Below are 21,702 nucleotides of genomic sequence, written 5' to 3'. Positions count from 1 at the left end.
TTCTGACTCCTAACTCATTTCAATCTTTAAAAACGCCTCGTCCGTGGCTTCAGCCATTTTTACTGGCAGAGAGATCACTGCGCCATGACGGGAGACCAGATAGATGCAGCCGTGGATGTTTTAGTTTTAGGGGGAAGAACGGGCGTGGGGTAGAAACCTGGTCGACGACAGCTCCACGGTCTCGGGTCAGAAAATTGTCTGTAATGAGTAGAGCAGGCACCTATTCTACTCTAGGTGGAGTACATGCTCTTCACAGGGCAGTACAAGTAGAGCACTCCATATGAAGAGTACTGAATCGATGAATGTACGTACGTACTCTGCCATCAACTCTGGTAGAACAGAGAGGCCAGATGCCCGCGGTCTTGCAGAATCGAATCGGGGTACAGGCACATGTTTGAAGTTCACATCTTTCTAGCTGCGCCATGCACCTGTGGCACAACCGCTTATGGGCAAACGAGCCAGCAAAGCTCTTTTAGCAGCACGACATATGTACATACATCATCATACTCTGGACTTTCTGCTCTACTCTACTGTAATATAATACTGATCATGATAACCACGTAGAGAAAGATATCCTTAATCCAGCGCAGCTCACAATTTAACCCACTTCTAAAACCCACATGTCTAGACTTGTGATAGTACCCTACGGAGGCTGCATTTGCATTATCAGTGTCCCAGGTCTTTCTATTTTTATGATCGAGATAACTACATGTAAATTTTATCTAGAAAACTTACTTTTTCATCCTGCCTGGCTTCTCTGAAACTCAACAGAATGTGGAAGGCCGTGGAAATACGCTTTACATCCCTTGGTTTTGAGCTAGATAGCCACCCCTTCTTCCTTTTTCTATCTCGTCTCGGGTTTCGCCATAATTTTAACGAAAAGTTGACGCTGGAAGTGGAAGTTAGAAGTCTTGTAGCACCTTACATACATGCTTGTGGTTCAATTGTGAACAAAACCGGCTACCTAAAAATCTTCATGTTTGTTTGCGTCTGATCATCACTCTTTCTTCAGATGGGATTGTGCGCACTCCATTCTAGGGAAAGAGTCGTTAGCCACCAATTAAACGTCTTCCCTATCATAGGAATATGTCGACGACGACGGTTTCAAGTATGCAAAATCTAGATGCGAGTTGAGCTTCTCATGTGGACACGTTATTGGTCGTGTTCCCGGGGCCACGGGAGTTAGGTTTTCGGCACTGCGGAGTACGTACCTACAAACCTGTGCTCCGACTCACAAGCTTGAGGATAGATATCGGTACCGAATAGAATGGCATGGATAGCCAAGTGTGTATGCAACATTATTTATTTATCCCCTCTACCATCCCTGCTCCCCATGGGACCCAGATTACCGGGATTCGAGTGCTGTGCGTCCAAGTAAAGACCAAGACTTCGAGATCTCATTGCAGACGTGTTACATACTTTCATCTCCAAAGATCCAGAACGCTGACAACGTCCACAAGACCACGCTGTTCAAGATGATAGCATTAATTACCACCAGATGCTAATCACGTATTTCCTCTCGACACATCAACGCCCCCTACATGCCCTCGATCCAAGGCGACTCCATTATCACGATTCATATTATGATAAGAAAGGACATTGCATTTCTTAAGAGAAACTCATCCACGGCCCTCTTTTTTTCCCGCTTTCAGTGTGAATCGATCACCGGGGTGAATCACTCCGTCTCAAGGCAGGCCCCTCCACCCTCCCCAGCTCTCAAGGTACATGGTACGATAATTAATGTGGGGTAATATTTTCGCCGAACACGTATCCCCCGAGGTTGTGGGGCAGTCAGTCAGGTAGTTTTATATCCGCCTTTTGTTTCATCTCAACGAGGCATCTCGAAGAGAGTAAGAAGTGTAGTTTTTTCTGATATGTGTATACATAGAGCATACAGATCCTGGCACATGAAATTGCATTCATCCTGGCAAGAAAGGAAAGGCCGGAGCCCGGTTATATATCCGCGATGTTTGTGTGGAAGTGTAACCACACGGTGCAGCATGACAGCTGAAGGGGGCAGGGGAGACTTTAATCCGGGGTAGGTTGAGTACGTATTTTACATACATGTAGTCTCTCGTTGTGTATCATTTCTTACTCTGACAGGGTCCACAGGACTAGGGACAGTGGCCTTCTCGAGCAGAGTACCTCTGGAATATCACTGTGGGACGAACAGTCGATCTCGGCTATCGCGTATTCTCGAGAAGATCGAGAAGCTTTCAGAGAGGTCTTGTGACTTTTTTGGGCTTGAAGAGCTGTATGTACCTACACATACGTACATACATACATACATACACACATACATACATACATACATACAGGCATAAGAAGGGTGAAGCTGGAGGGAAGGGGTTTGGCCAATTGATTGTTGAAACATCTCCTCCTGACACCTAGCTCTAGACTTGCACCTCCCCCCTGGCGTACTCTACATCTTTAACTATGGTGACAGATTGGGCTAGTGAGCCCTGCCAAGAATATGCCAAGATCTCTAACCAACAAGCTCATCCAAGCTTCTCAGTGACCACAAAATTTCAAAAGTCCTGAGCTCATCTTCATAGAGCATACATATATCTGGGAAGGCAGATTTTAGAGTTATGTCATTGAGATGTTGAGAGGCCCTAAAGTGCGGGTTTTTCCTTCTGGTTACGTCTCGGATCCCACCACGAAGCCGTTTTTACTGGGCAGCGGCTTATTTATGCACCCTGACTCTCTAACAAGGGGCCGCCGGGGATTTGCTGCGGTTTCTCAGCGTCTGTGGTTTGAGGCGGTGGGCCACGTGGTGTACCTACTAAATTCGACCTACGAAGACATGACATGAGGTAACAACTACATACAATTAACGGTATGTAGCTGAGAGCCCATGAATCCTAGTGCGATAGAGTACATAAAAAGAGTTGGCAAAAATAAACTAGTATATATGCTGTTTATGGTACCGCGGAATACGTATCATGATAGGGTTCCATCAATGTCAGGAGCAGCAATAGCTAATGTTGCTATTTAGGTGTCGCGTCGGTCACGAGCTCCGGATTGACAGGGGACAAGCAAGTGATCGTCGATACTTATGCGGATTGCCGCAAAAGAAATATGTGCGGGGAAGAGGCTCTGCTCTGCGACAATGCAACTCTCGAATCCTGGCAAGGCGACTCCTGCAGAGTTTTGTGGATCGATGTGCTTTGCGGAAATGCAGTTTGGTACTAAACCACCTAGACCACCTCAACTACTGACTTCATGAACTCTGGCTCTATGCACTGTCAGAGTAGTTTTTACGAAGACGTAAGAGACTTCGCTGTAAACCGATCATCATCCACCATCGACTCAAACTCTTTGTCAAATGTTTTCCGGCCCGCTCTTTCTCTCCGCTAGTTTCCGATCAAAGATAAAAAAACCCCAAAACAAGTTTGTCAAAGACGACAATTCCGATATGTAATTACTTCAGCAGGACGTTCATGCAAGCCCTCAAGCCCCCTCAACCCTCAAAAACATAACTAAGGGGAATACTGCAAGGTGTCATGCATGGGATCGGTGGAATCTAGCGTTAGGATGCATCTGTTTGTCACCTCGCCTGAGGATCCTTAAACGTCAAACGTGCTTTTGCATATGAATGTGTCGTAACGACAGCAGTTCACTACAAAGAGTGAATTGTCTTCATGTGCCCACAGCATCGACCTCTTTCTTGGTCTCTTTAATTTTTTTTCTCGCTATGACTACATGGCCAAGTCCCTCTCCGCAAAAAAAAAAAAAAAAAAAAGGGTATTTGCATGCCCCACCTATCGTTTGAGGGCATCCGATGCGGGAGTCTACAGGCTGAGCTCCAGTCTGGATGAAAGGCGGGGAGATTTTTCCATATCATCTGAACCAGCGGTTGAAATGATCGCTAATGCAGCAATTTGCAAATAAGCACAACCCTAGCCCTACCGTCCCAAACAGCAACCGCTGTACTACCAACCGGCTCACGGAGTTAACACATAGATATCAACATTTCCATTACAGTAGACACAACTTCTGTACGTCGCTTCTTCTTCCTTTCCATATGAAACAAATACTAATCATTTTACTCGGCAACAGGACCCTTTCCATCTGCTCCCATCTCGCCTGGAACTTGCCTTACCTCAGGAGGCCTCGCACGCAGGACAATAACACCTTCTGGATCTATGGATCGCCTGCTTCTTCGGGCCGTCAGGTCATTTCTTGCGCCGTCGTAAGTATCTGCCGGCGCAGCGGCGGCTATTTTTTATCCTTCGGTGAGGTGAGGTGAGGTAAGACGATGGGGGATGGGGATGGGGATGTGGCAGATAGGTGGATGATTAACCATGAGCGATAACTCGCGTGCGGGATTGCATCATCATCTTCGGGCGTGGGGGTGATTACAACCTGACCAAAAACCTCCGGGTTGTGGAATTATCGGGCTGGCGGTGAGAATGGCAGTGAGGGTTGTACAGAGGCATGGTTGCACTGGTGGTTGCACTGGTGTAGATGGGAGTGGTTACCATTGTAGGAACTTGTTTGCTTCGACACCCGGGATACGCGGGTCTGTATCGGCTGCTGTGGATGGATATGGATGGATGGCTATCATAAGAGAGCTTGCTTATACAGCAGCTCGGATGAGATGAGATAGGATGAGTCCATCCCTCCCGCTCCTGGAGGCCTCGCCGTCGTCGTCGCCGCCGCATAGAGCCGGTCATTTCATTCCTCGAAATTAATGATATCCCATTGGTACATAGTAGGTATTGTCCTATGTACCCTCAACAATCACCCAAGCAATCCAGAGTGATCAAGGTGGATCATGTGGATCGGATCAATGAAATGAAATGAATTGATGGATAACATTCCTATACAATACCCGCCGGGAAGACTAAAAACACGAATCACGCGGGCTCGACTGGATGACTTGGTTAGGGGTCTCAAAGCTTCCATGTGAAATAACCTTCCTTCTAGCTTCCTCCCCGTCGTTGTCGTTGTTGTCGCTGCTGTCGTATGTAGCTGCATAGGCTATGTATGTCGGTATTGACGTTGATCATCTCCGCCCCCCCTGGTTGTTTTCGAGCATCTACCTAGCTACACCAAGTACTGTCGTTCACGGGGTATTGGCGGATACTGGGTGATGGTGGACAGGGCAAAAAAGAGACAGCCAAGCCAACTTTTACCTGCAATTCGCCAATACCCCGTGAACGACAGTGGTTTCAGCTTTACGACTTCGAGGCGAACCACAACCACTAACCGACGCCTTAATGAAACGAACCCGGAACCTTGCATGCGCACAACAGTTCGCGCGCAAACCGCAGGCCCAAATACTCACTTCCCCACAATCTTCCCCACAGAATACTAAGCCAAGCCAGTCGGTTAGAGCCGGCGGGCGGGGGCGAGTGCGCTGTGAGGTGAAACATGAAGTATTGGCGTCCGGCCCTGCGATACCTATGTACAAATAAACAAATGAACAAACGATACTCTCTGGATCTGCGTCGCGTCGGTATCTATCAATCGCTTGGGTTATAACTGTTTATTCGAGACGCTCACCTGTTCGTGGTCTACTCCTCGGAATCTGCTCACGTGCCCACATATCTACGGGTGAATAAACTCCCTACATACCTCTACCGCCGCTCTCTACCTACATTTTCACATCTTTGTGACTATCATTTTGAACCCAGCAAATCCCCCATCTAATCTACATACCACCAGCCGGCTAGATAACTAGATAGATATATGTTCCCTCCACTGTGCGGTGCCACAGATGGGTACAGATCTACCAAGATCTACATGTCCATCGCAATATAAACAAATGCGGGTTTCAATATAAACAAGTTGACAGCTGCACTGCGGGTTCAATATAAAACACAAACTAAACAAGAGCCTGCACCCGCACCCGGCGTGCGTGGCCGCCGTCCGGCAGCACCACCCACACACCCGCCGACGTACGTACGTACTGTACAGTAGGTACTGTGCTGTTGCCGCCCGGCCCGTATGTTGTGTTCTCGGGGCCGCCGTTCCGTTCCGTGGATATTAATTACAGACTACGTGAACGGAAGGGATGAGATGTTTTGTGGAGATGAAATATCTTTTTTTGGTCCGGTACTGTGAGTAGAGATGTGAGCAGAGATGTGATATGAGAAGAGTAGTAGACGGAAAGCTTGGTATCGTATTAGTATCTAGGCCCAGGCGGGGGCCAAGAACTTTTGAGTAGAGCCCACACAGACGCCCCACAAACATCACACAAAGAGCTCCCCTGTGACGTCATGATATAAAATATAAATTCTTCTCATAAACCAATCTACATGCAACTACACTATCCCACTACAAACCAAAGCCAAACAAATAAAGAAATAAACAAAACCTCCAATTTACTTTTCCAGCAACTGACTTCTAAGTAACGGTATACCCTCCGTCAACCCTCAGATCCGCCCCAGTAACATACATACTCGCATCCGACGCCAAAAACACCACCGCGCCCATCAAATCCTCCGGATTCCCCATGCGTCCCTGTGGAATCAGCGATGTCCACTTCGCCTTCAGCTCCGGGTTGTCATCGAGGATCTTCTTTGTCAGCGCCGTGAGCATATAGCCCGGCGAAATGCAATTCACACGGATACCATGCGTTGACCATTCAACCGCCATCGAGGACGCAAGATGGCGCACGGCCGCCTTGGCCGCATTGTACGGTGCCTAAGTAGTTTCATTTCAGCACTTTATCTTCTACGTATGGAGCGCGGGGAGAAAAAAAAAGAAAGGGGAGGGGAGGGAAACCTGTGGTTGGGGAACGTTGACGATGCTCCCGCTCATGCTGCCAATAAATACCATTGAGCCTGGCTTCTTGCTGGCAATGAGGTGTTTCGCAACCTCGACGGCGCACAGATATGTTCCATCTACATTGACGCCCCAGAGTTTCTGCATGCGATCATGGGGATAGTCCACTGCCTTAAAGTTCTCTGTGAAACCGGCGGAGGTGACGAGGACGTCGATGTGGTTGTTGTGTTTGGAGAGAACTTCTTCCATCACGGCCTTGACCGAGTCTGGCGAGGAGACATCGGCTGAGTGTGCGGTTATTGTGGGCACTCTGCATGGTGGTGTTAGCGATTTTTTTTGATTCCTTTTTGCCTTTGCAGAAGAAAAGTGCTGGATTGCGCGCGGCGCTCGAGATGGTAGGGTGGGAAAAACTTCACTTACCGGTCTGCATCAGGATTGGTATCTCTAAAGTGCTTAAGCAGCATCTCGGCAGCTTTGATAGCCTCCTCGCCTGCATTATCACCACCACCATACCGCCGGCGGCAATATATCAGTCTCCCTTGCTAATTGACCCATCCCTAACCATCCCGACTCGACAGAGTAATAACATACCATTCAGGTCTACAATCGCAGCATCAGCACCCGACTCGACGAGGGCCTGGGTCATCACATATCCGAGACTATGTGTGGTCAATAAAAATTACTCGCGGGCCCAACCAATATAGAGGAAAGAAAATATATATATAAAGATGTAGTAGTAATGGACTTTTTTGATAGATAAGGTTTTTTTCTTTCTTCTCCCGCTGCATGCAACGACATCTTCGTCCGATGCGATAAACTGCAATCGCACGCGGAGACCAAATCCAGCTAGCTAGAGCCAGTTGCTCACTCCAATTGACTCCCAATATGCAAATACTACACCCAGATAACTGGCACCAGCAAAAGCAAAAGCAAAAAAAAGAGGAAAGAAAGGTCGGAGATTAATTAAGGAGGTGAAGTAAAGAAAAGAAACTAGCAAGACTCACCCTCTCGCCCCCCCGGTTACCACCGCGACTTTACCCTCCAGCGAGAAGCTGCCCAGTGTCCTCTTCACCCTGCGGACCGGCGCACTAGAAGGCATATCCTTCTCCGCCGGATACTCGACCGTGATTGACGGGTCCGTACGTGCAAACTGGCCGGGCTTTGATTCGTTGCATTGGGGCGCGGAGATGGAGAATGGTGCTACTGCAATACGGGCTGGAGATGCCTTGGGCAGTAGAGCGCTGCTGCGGAGAGGGCATAATCGTAGCCGTAAGAGGGTGCTGGTGGTGGGACGGCGAAACATGATGGCGAATGTGGCGATTGGAGAAAGAGGGGGGGAGATTGGTTCCTGAGGCGATTGGGAGGACCGACTCTCGGAGAGATGGGTGTAATGAAATATTTAAAGGGAATCGATGTGTATGAAATATTGTTTCTGAGTATGTAGCAGGAGAGTAAGTATGTAGTAGTAGTTAGTCTGTATCTATCACCGTGCCTATCCAAGTATTCCTCAACCACCAAACCAGAGCAGGTAGGTGAGAAGGTAAGCAAGTAGCTAAAGCTTGATGTTTGTTTCCCCATTCATCCCGTCCATCGCACCTCCCCCCAGCCAGCAACCCCGCCATGCTACCCCACTTCAATTTGCTTATTCCGTCTCTCCTGCTTCCCCAACACCAAACGTCCGACAACACGGATCGGCTTTTAAACAAAACAAAAGAACCGGAAGAGCGATTTAGGAATTCCGCCTTACTACTTAGATAGCTAGGTAGCTGGCTTGAGCCCCATTCATTGGGCACGTCGAGATGGACGCTGGGCGAACCTTTACCGGAGTCGGAAATAGAAATTCAGCGGTCTCGGGGTAAATATTTCGTCCCTTGTTTTGCCACTGAGAGCCTGATCTGCCGCCCCCATTCTCTGCGATCCTCGGTGTCAGTCAGTCCGTCTTTTGTGCACAACATACCTGCTGTCTCCAGCTATTCTTCTCTCCAACTACCGCCAATCCTGACGGGTGCGGTACGGTAAAATAGAGAGTGCCTAAGTTATTTTATGTAGCCAATCCAATCCGAGAGTTCCATCTGATGTTCTTCTGCGCCTTCTGGAACAGGCTCTCTCTCCCGAAGCCGCGAATCTTGAATTGAATTCCCAGAGATTTCCAACCCTAGCCCTGATGATAAACATGAAACATCCCTGATCCTCCTTCGGATAAATATAAAGTAAATCGATGATCTACACGGGAGAAAAAGGTTATCGGCGCCCGGCGCGGATCTCTGACGCTGGTGCCGCTGCCGCGGATCATGGGAGGTCACTCGTTGGTGTTTGAGGAAAGCTGGTGAGTCGTGTCTTGATTGATTGAATTACTCGTATGCACGGTGAGTCGTGTCAGGGTTAATGCAGCGGTGATATAGTCTTTTGTGGCGAGGGGATAGACCACCAGAAAAGAGCTTGCACTCGGGGTGATGAAGAATTGAGTGGCCGGAATGCATTGGGAGTCCTTGCTGAGGGGAACATGCAGGTGCAGCGAAAGCTCGCTATACTGGTATGCTGGTGGTGAGAATTTGGACCCTTATAGGGGTATTACCCATAGGTGGACATTACCCATAGGTGGAGAGAGTATCGGCGCTGAAACCCAATGATATGAGTATGGGACTGAAAAGCGATACCTTATAGAGAGATTATCTTCATGAGAGCTATCCCTAGACGTCCAAACCACTCACTACGACATCCCCTTCACCTAGACAGTTCATGGTGATGTAATGTAATCCTGTTGATCCTTTCTTTCAAGTGTTTGGGTGAGCTAAGGGGATGTCCTGGTGAGTGGTGTAGACGTCTATATCAAGCTTTCGCTGCGCATGTGGTTGGCACCTACATACATGTAGTCACAGACTTATGCCATCCAGGAGCAATAGTGAGCATTCCAAATGTGCTCCGGTCCGGCCCATTTCTCGAAAACTTGCCGCAACCTACTGGCTATATATGTAGTAATAGCAGTCTAGGTTTCTGTATAGCGAGTGCAATAGGCTCAAATGGTTGAGTGACAAGAGGAGTAGGAGTGGTCCCTCGTGTGTCATTTATACCTAGTTAAGTAGTGCGTTGTCCTCTTCTCGGAGTCTTGTTGTCTACGTATTTGTTGGTTATATGTACTTAACCACAGTGGCCACACTCGTAGCTGACTGCGCGCGTGGACTTGGTTATATGTCTTCTCACGATCGAGGACATCATTCGGGCACATGTGTCCCTTGTTATCATTTCTGACTCGCCCATTGACCCTTGAATAACGGAGCGTACTGGGCAGGCAGTATGGCTGAAATATCTAGAGTCAAACGACCAAAATAGTCCGTTTGGAAGGCTATTCGCTGAACTGTCATGAAATATCACTCGGTTAAACTCTACTTACATTTTTTTTGTTTGGTTTGATGATGATTAATTCAGTTGATTAGTTGTTAATCGAGTAAATTAGTTAATCTCCTACCTTATGATATAGACTGTCACATTTCCTCCGGTGGATGATTGCGGCACCGCAGGGAGTGTTCCGGGTGTGCGGATTGGCATTCTCCTCTGTGATAAATGTTTCTTTCCCGGGCGGGAGCCAGTGGATCGGAAAATAAAGAGTCAGAGAAGCTCTTTGTTGTGTTGTGCTGTCTTTAGACTTAACTTTATGTCTCAATTGAGGTCTCAAGTGACGTGCCCGGCCCACGGGTGGGCCGATTTCTATGATTCAAACCACCGGAACCAACACTACCAGTGTTACGGTCATGCTGTAATTCCAGCTATCGAAGAGATAGAGAACATTATTCTCTACAGTAGTAAAACCTAAGATCCCGGAGCGGAACAAATAGTGTCGAGGTCCGGCCGGGTGAGCTCTATTAGGGGTTTTTGTGTTCCGCGCACAAATACGATTGATACCTCATGACGCATCAAAAACCAACACTAGCGCATGTAGGGCCTTTAACTGTTTCGGAATTAGCTTTCTTACCTTTTGGATTAATTAGGCTCCTCTCTTGTCTGCGCTCGGAGTTGGAGACTGTTGGTTCAGGTTTAGGTAGAGTTGTGGAAACGAGTGATATTTTGTGATTCTCAGTATTGTTGTTATTTCATTTATTGTATGATGATTCTCAGTATTTGTCTATTGAGAGCTAAGACATTGTAATTGAGTAGTTTGAGAGTCACTGAATTGTAGTTTAGAGACTTGTTGAACACTGTGAGGTATTCTTCGTGATGGTAGTAAATATATATATGTCGTTCTCTCAGCTCAACTGCGCAATTGCACATGAAGAAGTCGAGCTCTAGACTCCAAAATCCGCCAAACTAGCAGTACCCCCAAGAACTGCGCGCCCAAAAGCCATCAAAAAAACAAAGCCACTAACATAAAGCCACCACCAAACCACCACATCTACGCACACAACAACGCCAACCCAACACCAAAATTACAATCACACAGCATCACTCGATTTCCACTACAACCCAAACTATCACGACTCATTTTCCCTTCAAGCCTTAAACAAAAACTAAGGAAACACAGCCCACGGCGTCCCCGCCCCGCCCTAGGCACCCAGCGTCCCGAGTCATCACCCCCCGCAGCTGATTCCAACACTGACTCGAACTCTAAAGTCCAGGGCTGCACGCACGGCCCTGATGCTCCCTAGCACGCTCTAACCCGCAATCGACTCAAAGTCGGCATACCGTACCCTAGCGTCTCGCTCAGCCTGACCGTCAGGCAGTACGCCCCAGCAGGAATGCGGTCGACTGAGCACATCACTGCACTGTCGACACCGGCAGGTACGCCAACCTGGGACGCCAACCCCAATTCGCAACTGAAGCGGCGATCCAGCACCAACAATTAGCAGCAACCAGCTCAGGCAGGTAGGCATCGACCTTCTATGTCAAAAAAAGACTTCCAAAGTGTACATAACACTCGATATCCTGGGCCAAGCACAGTGCGCGTCCCACCGGGATTGCAGCCAATGACAAGCTGCGCGTGCAGCCATTGGCCCGGGTACACAAATTGCACTACTCTAATTAGCTAACGTGCTCAACAGCACAGCATGTACATACATACACATGCGTGTAGCCTCCTTTCCCTACAGCCTTTTTTCCCCACGGCGTACGTCTGGCATGTTTACAGTATGAGTACATATTACACGACTGAGTAAGTGTTTGCGGCCTGGATCCAGAGTGTACATATGTCTATATGTGTACACGGCGAATGAGGCTGCTGCGCCTGGTGCTTGATTTGGTGGTCAGCGGGACGTTCATAGTAAGAGGACGCTGGTGTGACGTGACATATATATCGGGGTTGTGGTGATAGCGGGTACACCTAAGCTTGTGGAAGTTGTGTTAGGAGAACTCATTATGAGGACTTTTGGGATCTTTTGGTTTTGACTGACTGGCTAATTATAACTGATTTGCTGTCTATAGTCCTAGTTCATGGCGGAACATGCTGCCTACTGCTTGGAATTTATTTTCCAACGAATAGAGAGCTCATGTATGTACTACGGAGACCACAGAACACATGAGAGACAAACTCCTGCAGTTTATCTTTCACCCCGAAACGCAGAAATTTGCTGCCGTAGCCGTGTCTACAATCTTGTAAGATAAGTAGTAAGTCTCCAAGCCACGTCTCGTGGAGGCATGAATAGAGTCACTCTACGAGTACGTAGCGCAGAATCTACGCATATCAAATAGAATTCCGTTCACACGGATGGGCTCCCTCCATCTCTCTGAAGCTCCAATATGGAATGATGCCTCCTGGTTGTTTGGAAAACGGGAATAGCTAGGTGCCTATTGCGTGTGAAAGTTTCCATAGGGCCAGAGGGACAGAATAATTATGCGCCGGTACCCGTAAAGAATCCTTAGGAAACCGGCTTGACCATATACGTATATAAAGCCAATGTGAGCTCGAGAAGGAACATAGGAAGAAACGAGATAATCTTCGCGCTGGTAACTAATATAAACAACTTAAGTGCAACTATAAATTTGGCATGAACAAATCACTCGCAAGAAACAGATGATACCAACAACGGCAATAACGAAGGGAATAAAGAAAAGAAAATAGAGTAAGGACCATATTGTCACTGGAAGAAGCTTCACCAGGCATTGAAACAAGCTTTACAAATAGCCCATACTACGTTATACAATAATACCTCCATAATCCTCCAGTAAATTTAGTATGTGATAATTCGAAGTGAATGATTAAAATGAGAGAGCCCTGTCCCTTGTTGTATTTCGTGAGGGTTGAAGAAAGGTCCAGAAATAGGAAAGATATTGAGCTGAGATTGTTGTAACAGAGAGAAAACAGAAACTTTGAAAACCTGGAAGCCTCAAAAAAAGAAATGGCAGTTCTTTATTCACGCTGGACACCCTTTCTTGGCATTATCAAGGTCCTTAACTCATAAATCACCCCTGGCCGCAAAGAAAAATGTCAATACAAAGTAGAAAGACCTAAAGGTCTAAACATCCTGATAACTAATGTGGTCCTGTGGGCTAGATCTGGTGATTATTTATGTGGTATGAATCCAGTGACTGTAAGGAGTGTGGAAATGTTTCTCCTGCATTTTGGTACTTGCAAGCGGCCCGTAATGTTGTGGACAACGTGAAACGTATTTTCAGACTCGAAAACCTAAAGTAGAGTATGGAACTCTTGGATTTACTCTGTGTGTGTGGCAAATTGGTAAAATAGAGGCGCCAGGGACTCAGAGCAACAGTAGCCAGCAGTGGATCCTAGCCTCCAATGGATCCTGTCCATGAAAATAAGAGGGAAACAATCTGTCACGGGAAACCATGGAATATAAAGTCCGGCAGAATATTAATCCGAGTTCCAGGGAAGAAGAAGTAGAAACAAAAGAAATAAATAGGCATCGGGGAGACCTTATCGGTGTGGTGTCCTTGGTATGTCCTGGTGGAATTCGTAATACCATCTGCCATCGTTTTGTCGTACGAAACGACCAGGTAGAGGTGCGCCAGAACTATCACGCGGGGTGGGAGGGCGATTCGAATTCTCTGATGGCAGAACATTGCCAGCTTCTGCATGGTTTGGATTTCCATAATTGCTTTGGGCCGTTGGTGGAGGGGCCATTGGTGGAATGTGCACTGGAGGGATAGGTTCCGGAGAGATGGTACCAGGATCCCGGAAAGGTTTAACATATTTTCTTTCCAAATTGTCGTACCATGGTCTTCCATCAGCCACATAGCGATAGCGTGGATCTCTTTGTGGCTCTAGCGCTTGTAAAGATGCTGGTATGGAGATCGGATGAACATATCCTTCAGCAGGTCTCAGAGAGGTCGTACCAAGTGGATTATAGCCATCTGGGTTGTTTCGATGGCTATGGTCAAACGTAAACGAATCTAGGTAATCTATATTTCAAAGGTTGTATTAGCATGCAATTTATCTAATTAGGATCGTGGAAAGAATTATTTCCATACCGGGACCGTCACGTCCATATTGAATAGAATGCTGTTGCTTTTCTTTCGTATACTTTAAAGAGTCTTCCCTTAAAGACTGGATTTGAGCCTGGAGAATTATTAGCAAGCATGCTTCTGTATTTACCAAGATCTGATCGTTAAAACGCAAAGGTTTAATACATCAGTCAACGGCCGATAGCCCTTATACCAGAACCCAGATTGTCCCTAGATGTGCATAATTGATTAGCTACCGATGGGGGTATCAACCGGGAGAAGGATTCACGACATACTTGTTTATTTCCTGGCTTGCATACTGCATTATTCCCAAGGTATCGAGGGATATCCGTCTGTATTACTTCACGGGCAATTCCATCACCTGCTAGGAAAAAAGGATAATTGTCAGAGGAGGAGTTAACCGGCGGTGGCCCGGAATATGGATGCCCTCCGTTTCTGTTTCTTTCCTGATCATCCGGTGGATTTCCAGGGTTCCTGTATCTGTGGCTATGATTATCTCGACCATATTCGCCACGAGATTCGTAGAAGCCGTAGTTACTGGCCATGTTGCCGTTGCAAAATGAGAAAAAAATGAGACAAATTGAAATATTTATATGTAAAATTGACAGAAAGGATAGGAGATAGGAGCAGAGTGACTCTAATATAGTCTAGCTGGTAGACTTGAGAGAACGTATGGAATATAGCTATTTATTACTTAGGCATACCTTCAAAATATTAATCTAGGAAGCCAGAGAGAGGGGCAGGATGGAACGGGGGGAAACTTATCTAGCTGTCCTGAGCTAAAAACAAGGCTGAGAATATATATCGAAGGGACGAATGTATGTAAGACTGCGTAACTGCTCTCCACAAGCCACGATCGGACGAATATGACGAGGGGTGTACAAGGTTTACAAATATCACTTGTGCCTTACGTATACACAGCTCTCATCCGGAGAGAATTTTGTGTTTTATTCACCAAGGCCAATCATGAGTACTTTCATGAAGTATCTATTAATTACTAAGTATTGATCCTACTTTGTAACTGTGATTGAGATGGTGTAAAGGGATTGATGATAAACAATTGGCAAGCTGAAAAGAGCAATAAGGTGGTTAAACTTGGAGTAAGCTTTGTCCCACGATAATATTAGAGTTCTCGTGACGTCTTTCTGGATGGCGCTCAGATATGATGAATCTGATACCAGAATCCCTGTAAAATCACCGCGAATCAGAAACAACCGTGGCGCTAGGAGATAAGTCTCGTTGGTAAGAAACAGTACCTACTGTAAATACTGTGTGTGTTTGCAAGTTTAACTCGCAGCTCGACCTAAACCTTTATTCAGGACTCCCAGGTCTTTCATCTAAGACCTTCCCCGCATTTCCCCCAACCTCGATCCTTAACTCCAATGGCTTATGCAGACCAATTACCATACATACTCACATGCCACAGAACTGACCGTGACAATTAACTTAGAAACAATGGGCACAGCAGATCATCCCGAATCCCGAGACAAGGTTATATGCGGCCATTTTATTTTCCGAGGGATCGATCCAATTCGTCAGTCACTAACGAAAAGTGATGGTAATGGAAGAATCCGGGAGGCATCGCGCATGCATATGCATCAAGGCAGCTATCGTTTCACTACGGAAAGTCGCATTTGGTTTTCTCGCGAGTTTTAACCAGTTGAATTGATAGCTCGAGGTTCGGGAAGCAATGAAAGACTACTCTATCATGAAGCCTATGTAAGTTATCTGAAATCATCTAGTAACAAATCCTAACCCTGACTGATTGTCAACTGTGCCACGTGCCATTTAAGCACAAGCCAGTAAGATGTGGTTTGATTACACGCGGTTATTAACTCTCGCGTGGAACACGAGAGTTCAAACACTCAAAAAGAAACGATTTGTCTGGCAAACCCGACTTTCTAGAATAATTGACCTTGGGTGCAGGACTGCGTGAGTGTGGAGGGGGTCAGGCACCAGATGGAATGAGGGTACATTGCAACAAGAGGAGAACTGTTTGCAGTGGACTGAGGTTTGAAAGGCTGGCTTGTGAAGAACTCTCGCTGGTAATAGAAATACGGATACGTTTGACACTGACACTACCAATTCTCTTTGGCCCAGACATACCGTTTACCTACGTATATACTTGGTGGACGAGAAGAGAAATGAGGACGTATATATTGGTGGGAGGTTGGAAGAGGTTTTTGTCCCAATTTCAGTTGGGCCTGGCCACAATAGATTGAAATTTGTGCTGGCTGTGCGCTACCTGGCTTATTCCTGAACCAATTTACAGATGGATTTACAACTTGTCGGGTTAGCACGCCATTGCCATCAACGACTTTACTGGTTATGTCAGACTCATACGTTGCACAAAATCTCAGAATAACGAACGCATCTGGACTGAAAATATATATTCGCCTTTCAATTGGTCAAATGCGTGTTGAAATGAGGCTCAATTACACCGGCCCGAATCGAACTCTCAACTGCCTTGACCAGTGAGAGTACAGCTTTCCAGTTCATGGCCAGTTCAATTCGATATGCCTGGTAAAATAATTAAGCTGGGGATGAAGAATTCAATATCGGTTTGGGTGGTACCAACCAGAGCTCAACTACCAACCATATCGAAATCAACATCACATGTGTAGATATTTGGAAGCCAATCACCATGTCGTATGCATGCGGTTAGTACGTCGCACCGAAAGTCACAATACGGGAGATAAACAAGGCCATATCATAAGTAAGTTAAAGAAATATGTATCGTGTAACATCCCTTAATCGGATTTTCTGTGAAACAAATACTTCACTTGATATTACTTAGGTAAGTACAATGTACCGGTACAGAAGCACATCGCCATGTGGCAGATAGGCAGGGTCCGTTTAAAATCTTAGTTTCATTCATTCCAGCACTTATTCTAACCTGAGGTTAACACAGTAGTAATGTGGCTGGATAGCTGTAGAACGTTTGAGGCGGTAAAGGAGAGTCGGATTTCGTGACCACACTTCCCTATACCGTAATATCGAATTGATCTGGACCGGAGAGCTGTACGTAACTCCCACTGGTAGATCTAGAGATGCCTGAAATTTATGTCCTGGGTCTATATCTGGGGCAATTGAGGCTCAATGCCAATTTGACTAATGCGAATTAGGGGAACATCCTTATTCTGGTTCAATTCGATTTTACGGCATACCATTTATAATTTACAGTGGGGTGAGTAGCAGAGGAAATCATGTGTGATACGCATGTTGAACGACGGCGCCACCACATACATAGATGGGGAAATGAGACAATATCACGGATATCTTAAGCTGGATATTATATTACTCTACGAAGTCCCTACTTAGTCTTTCCATATCAGAGCCAATTAAACACACCCAAAGCCCGCGAACTACATGTAAGAAACGTACATGACCAGCAAGCTCCCTAACGCTCTGCCGCCATTTCACGAGTGCTTAAAGCCTCTGTCTTGGCTTCCTTACCATATATGGTCGCCTTGGGTAGCCAATAACCCTAACCCATTACCCCCGACCTTCCATAGCTGAACACGCCGCCCTTAGAGCGTGAGTGTTACTAGCTTCATACCTCTCCTTCATAAAAATTTCCTTCGAATTATTAAAGTACAGTATTTCTCAGAGCCTCTTACTCCGGGGTTCTTGCTTTCCCGAGGTACGGGGTAAAAGCCTACCAAGAAATCATTGGCTCTGTCAGTGCCGTAACTAATTGATCGCGTCAAATGCGAGAAGTTAATACCAACCCGAGTACATTATCTAGATTAGGAAGACAGCATGGCTTCTCGTATCATTAATAACCAAATCTAAACAGACCTACTACATGTACCTACTCTAACCTCCTATATCCTTGGACCCACGCCCTCACTACCCACCATCCGCCAGCTGCACCCACCAACAAGGCAAACAACACACCCCGCCCAGTTCCTCCCAGTAGCCACGCTAAAACTCCCACAATCACTTCCAATTTCCTAGCTGTAGCCCTTCTGCCCCTCCACCCCTCTTGAATGCCCCATGGGGCCACCAGTTCCACCTCAACCGGTGCTTCAGGAACCTCCGCATGCATAGCGACGACCTGATGATCTGACCCCCGAATCTGCGGGATCGACGTATAATTACGCACCACCACCCCGTCGGCTGGCAGATATAAGATCCGGTCCGTCCAACTAGGCCAGCGGTTCTTACTCCATCCCCAGTACTCTCCTTCGTTTTCTTGCCTCGAAATTATGTACTTGTATGTGGGTGGGAAAGTAATCTTCTCCTCCTCAAGTCCCTGGAAAGCCCTCCCAGCCATTCGCTCGATGCTCAATTGATCCTGCAGGAACAACTGTAGATAGTGCGTGTTGTCATTGATCCTGTCCTGGGGCTGCGGGTACACGAGATAGTCAAGCTCTCCCGGCCGGGATGAAGATGTGCGGTAGTTGAGGTCACCGAGGAGAAAAAGGTATGAGGATGGAGAGTAGACACTCTGTTCGTCGCCAGCTGGGTCTGCAAAAACCAGATTCTTAACGAGAGATTCCCAGTTCGCATTTCGCGCGCTGATGTTGTGTTCGTGAGGTGCTAGATGAGCGGAGACGAACGTGAGGGTCACAGTTTTACTGGGGTCCGATGGGAGATTATGGGTTAGGCGAACACCAACGGCGCCTTTATTCCCCATCGACAGGAAACCGAGGCCGACGGCTGCATAGGTTACTGACTTTATGAGAGTTGGTTTACGTGCGAATACCATTATGGCTGTTAGGCCGACGTTGTTATAGGCGATAAGGGCATAGTCCTCATTGAACGCTGACCTGGTGGCAGTGCGGACAGCTGATGTAAATGTTGCATAGTAGGATGTCAACTGTGATCCTCCGAGAAATGAGGCAGCGAGAGGGGCTATCTCTTGGAGAGAGATGACTACTAAAGACGGAGGCTCGGAGGAGAGGGGACTTAGCGCGGAGAAGAGGTGGGGGGAAAGAGATGATGGAGGATGAAGGAGTCGGGCGCAGTTGTAGGTGATAAGGTACAGCGAGATAGGCATGATGGTGGGTACAGAAGGGTGTGTAGATTTGAGGATACCCAGATGTTAGCTACAGGTACATGTAGTGTCGAGGGGGTGAGTGAGGGTTGGTGAAGATGAAGATGTGAGCCTTGGTGTTTGTTTGCATTATGACGCAAATGTTAGGTTGCCCTGTCCAATTAGGAGCTCAACACGCGTTGTTGCTGGTTACACAGTTACACACATGGTTAGGAACCAATGATCGTGATGTAACCCTAACGTCTTGGCTCCAGGGATCCTATAAATGCAACCTCCCAGAAAAGAAAAGAAACCGACAAGGCCCGTGCCGATCATGACGCTGGTGTGCGTCCCCCGATACGAACAGGGTTTGCTTATCGATAGGGACAGCTCACTCACCACCACTACCAGCACCACCTCCGCATACTCTACTCTAGGGTGCTGACTGTAAACTCATGTCGGCTCAGACACACACACCTGATCCACGAAAGACAACGATGTTTTGAATCAAACTTGCTGTCACCCTCATATGAAATCCTCTACAACCCCACCTCCTAGTCCTGATGTCAATAAACAATTTGCTCGTCTAGTCATATATCGAATTTAATAGACACAGTTATCTCCCTCCTAACGCCCAATCTTTCTTTGTATGTAGGTACATGAATGAATGAGTTCAAATATTCGGAATTTAGTTTAGTACAGTGGTTTGTTTGATATTAGTCGCACATACGCTCCCAAAGAAAGAGAAAGAAAAAAAAGATACAGGAAAAAAAAAAAAAAAAAAACTCGTAATAATAGCAGTCAAGAAACATCTGAAAACATGCTGATGATGCACCCCACACCCCACCGAAAATTTTCCATCACAAGAAAATATATCGCTCAACATAAAAATTCAACCTCATGAAAGAATCGAACAGGAAATAACGGAAAAGAAAGAAAGAAAAACCCTCGGATTCAACTCCGAAAAAGTCTAAGTAGTCGTCACATCGTTACAATACTTCCTATTCTCTATCCAAGCAATGAGTCGATTAATAGTAGTACCGGCGGCGGCGCCCACCGGACCCACCCGCATTGCTCCTACCACTCTCGATAATAATTTCAGTGCGGGAGTCCTCGCGATCCCAGTCGAGAGTCCTCCTCTCGCGTTCCCTGTCGCGTTCCCGGCCGGCGATCGATTCATATTCGATATCCCTAACCCTCTCTATACGTGCAGACGTCGAATCAGCCATATCATTCTTAGGACGATGAAATACGAAAATCGGCTTCTTGCTCCCTGTAGTGAATAACTTACGTCGTCTGATATCGGTAGTGAGATCTGTCAGTTCCGCAATCTGATCACGGTGCAAGTACTCGAAGATGTAGTAGAAGAATTCTGTCTCCTCATACTGGTACCCGCAATCCTCGATTGCCTCCCTCGTCACCAAATCCTTCGTGATCTCAGTCCACAGCTCGTTTCCGAGTCCTCTTGAACGTCTCACTCCATTATCACGTCTCCAGCTGGGAGCTTCCTGTTCCCTTTCCCTCGCCATGTCTACGGTTACTCTTCTGGTTCCGGCCGGCACATCGATAATGGCGTATTCAGATTCACGTTCATCGTAGACACTTCCTCTGCGGCTTGTTCGGAAGGACGAGTCGAGGTTGAGGTCAATGTCACTGCGGGCAAAACGTGAGTTGATACTGCCCCGGGATCCGTTAGATCGGTGGCCGTGGTGGCCGTGGCCGTGTCCGTGACGATGTTGCTCATGTCTACTAAGGGAACCAAGAGAGGTGCCAGATCCATAACGACGGTCACGGTCATATAGGTCGTCGTAGGAGTATTCACGTTGGACAGCTCGGGGGCGCACTGCTACCTGGGCGGCTACATTCACATTGCCTGATAGTTTTCCGTCCGGTTAGCACAGCAATCTAGGACTCGAGAAACAACAAAAGGCCTACCATGGTCGATGTGATGGTGCACATGGTGGTGTTCATGCTCCACCACTGGCTCCTCAATGACTGATTGACCTCCACCACCACGAATCATAGCTCCTTGGTTGGTATGGGGGCTTCCAAATCCATATCCAGGTGCGATCGAAGTTAAACTATTATCAACAAATGGTGAGTATCTTTGTAACTGGTTGTCATAGCCTCCGCTACTATTGTATTTCTTCTCGCGAACTCGATCTCTTTCTCGGTCGTTGTAATAAAGGGATTGAGGAGAACTATAGGTGGAAGAAGTAAGAGGAGAAGTGAGGGGTGAAGAGTACCTTGCCATTGTTGTCGTTTGTTAAGTTCTGTGTTTATTCGAAAACACGAGTGGAAGAGATAGGGGTTTTATGGTCTTGTCGGCACTATCAGTATTACTGTACTGACGAATGATATATATCACGCAGTGGAGCAGGAGAGGTTCTGGTCTTGTTGATTAGTTTCAAACTTTCTTTTATGGGGTGAGAGGTGGGGATTTTTGGGGTTTGGAAATAGACTGTTGAGGGGTTGTGGGTTTATGAGTGGGTGGTGGACAGTGGGGTATAAGTAGCAGGACGGATTTAAAGCATGTAGGAGCAGGCAGGGAATAGATAGGTGCGGATTATGTATGT

General features: G+C 46.9%; 6 protein-coding genes across 6 annotated transcripts; 2 read left to right on the top strand and 4 right to left on the bottom strand.

Moving 5' to 3' along the window:
* Positions 1 to 1,272: 1,272 nt before the first annotated feature.
* Positions 1,273 to 3,028, top strand: H6S33_006338 (uncharacterized protein; the record flags this gene model as incomplete). Its single annotated transcript, XM_044838027.1, has 9 exons — positions 1,273 to 1,288; positions 1,461 to 1,509; positions 1,592 to 1,728; positions 1,792 to 1,799; positions 1,889 to 1,968; positions 2,043 to 2,047; positions 2,113 to 2,229; positions 2,817 to 2,839; positions 2,999 to 3,028. The coding sequence occupies 9 exons, from the start codon at positions 1,273 to 1,275 to the stop codon at positions 3,026 to 3,028; spliced, it is 465 nt and encodes a 154-aa protein (XP_044689865.1).
* A 3,326-nt stretch (positions 3,029 to 6,354) lies between these two features.
* On the bottom strand, positions 6,355 to 8,038 carry H6S33_006337 (uncharacterized protein; the record flags this gene model as incomplete). Its single annotated transcript, XM_044838026.1, has 5 exons — positions 6,355 to 6,654; positions 6,736 to 7,045; positions 7,156 to 7,225; positions 7,327 to 7,394; positions 7,740 to 8,038. 5 exons carry the CDS (start codon positions 8,036 to 8,038, stop codon positions 6,355 to 6,357), a joined length of 1,047 nt encoding a protein of 348 aa, XP_044689864.1.
* A 5,559-nt stretch (positions 8,039 to 13,597) lies between these two features.
* On the bottom strand, positions 13,598 to 14,690 carry H6S33_006336 (uncharacterized protein; the record flags this gene model as incomplete). Its single annotated transcript, XM_044838025.1, has 5 exons — positions 13,598 to 13,962; positions 14,017 to 14,082; positions 14,152 to 14,239; positions 14,311 to 14,355; positions 14,421 to 14,690. The coding sequence occupies 5 exons, from the start codon at positions 14,688 to 14,690 to the stop codon at positions 13,598 to 13,600; spliced, it is 834 nt and encodes a 277-aa protein (XP_044689863.1).
* Positions 14,691 to 15,600: 910 nt separating this feature from the next.
* Positions 15,601 to 16,510, top strand: H6S33_006335 (uncharacterized protein; the record flags this gene model as incomplete). The annotated part of the gene is made up of 7 exons (XM_044838024.1): positions 15,601 to 15,748; positions 15,818 to 15,864; positions 15,939 to 15,957; positions 16,072 to 16,173; positions 16,246 to 16,324; positions 16,418 to 16,437; positions 16,506 to 16,510. 7 exons carry the CDS (start codon positions 15,601 to 15,603, stop codon positions 16,508 to 16,510), a joined length of 420 nt encoding a protein of 139 aa, XP_044689862.1.
* A 1,449-nt stretch (positions 16,511 to 17,959) lies between these two features.
* H6S33_006334 (uncharacterized protein) lies at positions 17,960 to 19,150 on the bottom strand (the record flags this gene model as incomplete). The annotated part of the gene is made up of 1 exon (XM_044838023.1): positions 17,960 to 19,150. One exon carries the CDS (start codon positions 19,148 to 19,150, stop codon positions 17,960 to 17,962), a length of 1,191 nt encoding a protein of 396 aa, XP_044689861.1.
* Positions 19,151 to 20,154: 1,004 nt separating this feature from the next.
* On the bottom strand, positions 20,155 to 21,380 carry H6S33_006333 (uncharacterized protein; the record flags this gene model as incomplete). Its single annotated transcript, XM_044838022.1, has 5 exons — positions 20,155 to 20,327; positions 20,418 to 20,553; positions 20,605 to 20,999; positions 21,062 to 21,207; positions 21,373 to 21,380. 5 exons carry the CDS (start codon positions 21,378 to 21,380, stop codon positions 20,155 to 20,157), a joined length of 858 nt encoding a protein of 285 aa, XP_044689860.1.
* Between the last annotated feature and the right edge of the window lie 322 nt (positions 21,381 to 21,702).

Source organism: Morchella sextelata (genome assembly GCF_020137385.1).
Source record: "Morchella sextelata strain SCLS chromosome Unknown scls_20, whole genome shotgun sequence".
Classification (NCBI taxonomy): domain Eukaryota; kingdom Fungi; phylum Ascomycota; class Pezizomycetes; order Pezizales; family Morchellaceae; genus Morchella; species Morchella sextelata.
This window is presented reverse-complemented; position numbering and strand designations above follow the sequence as displayed.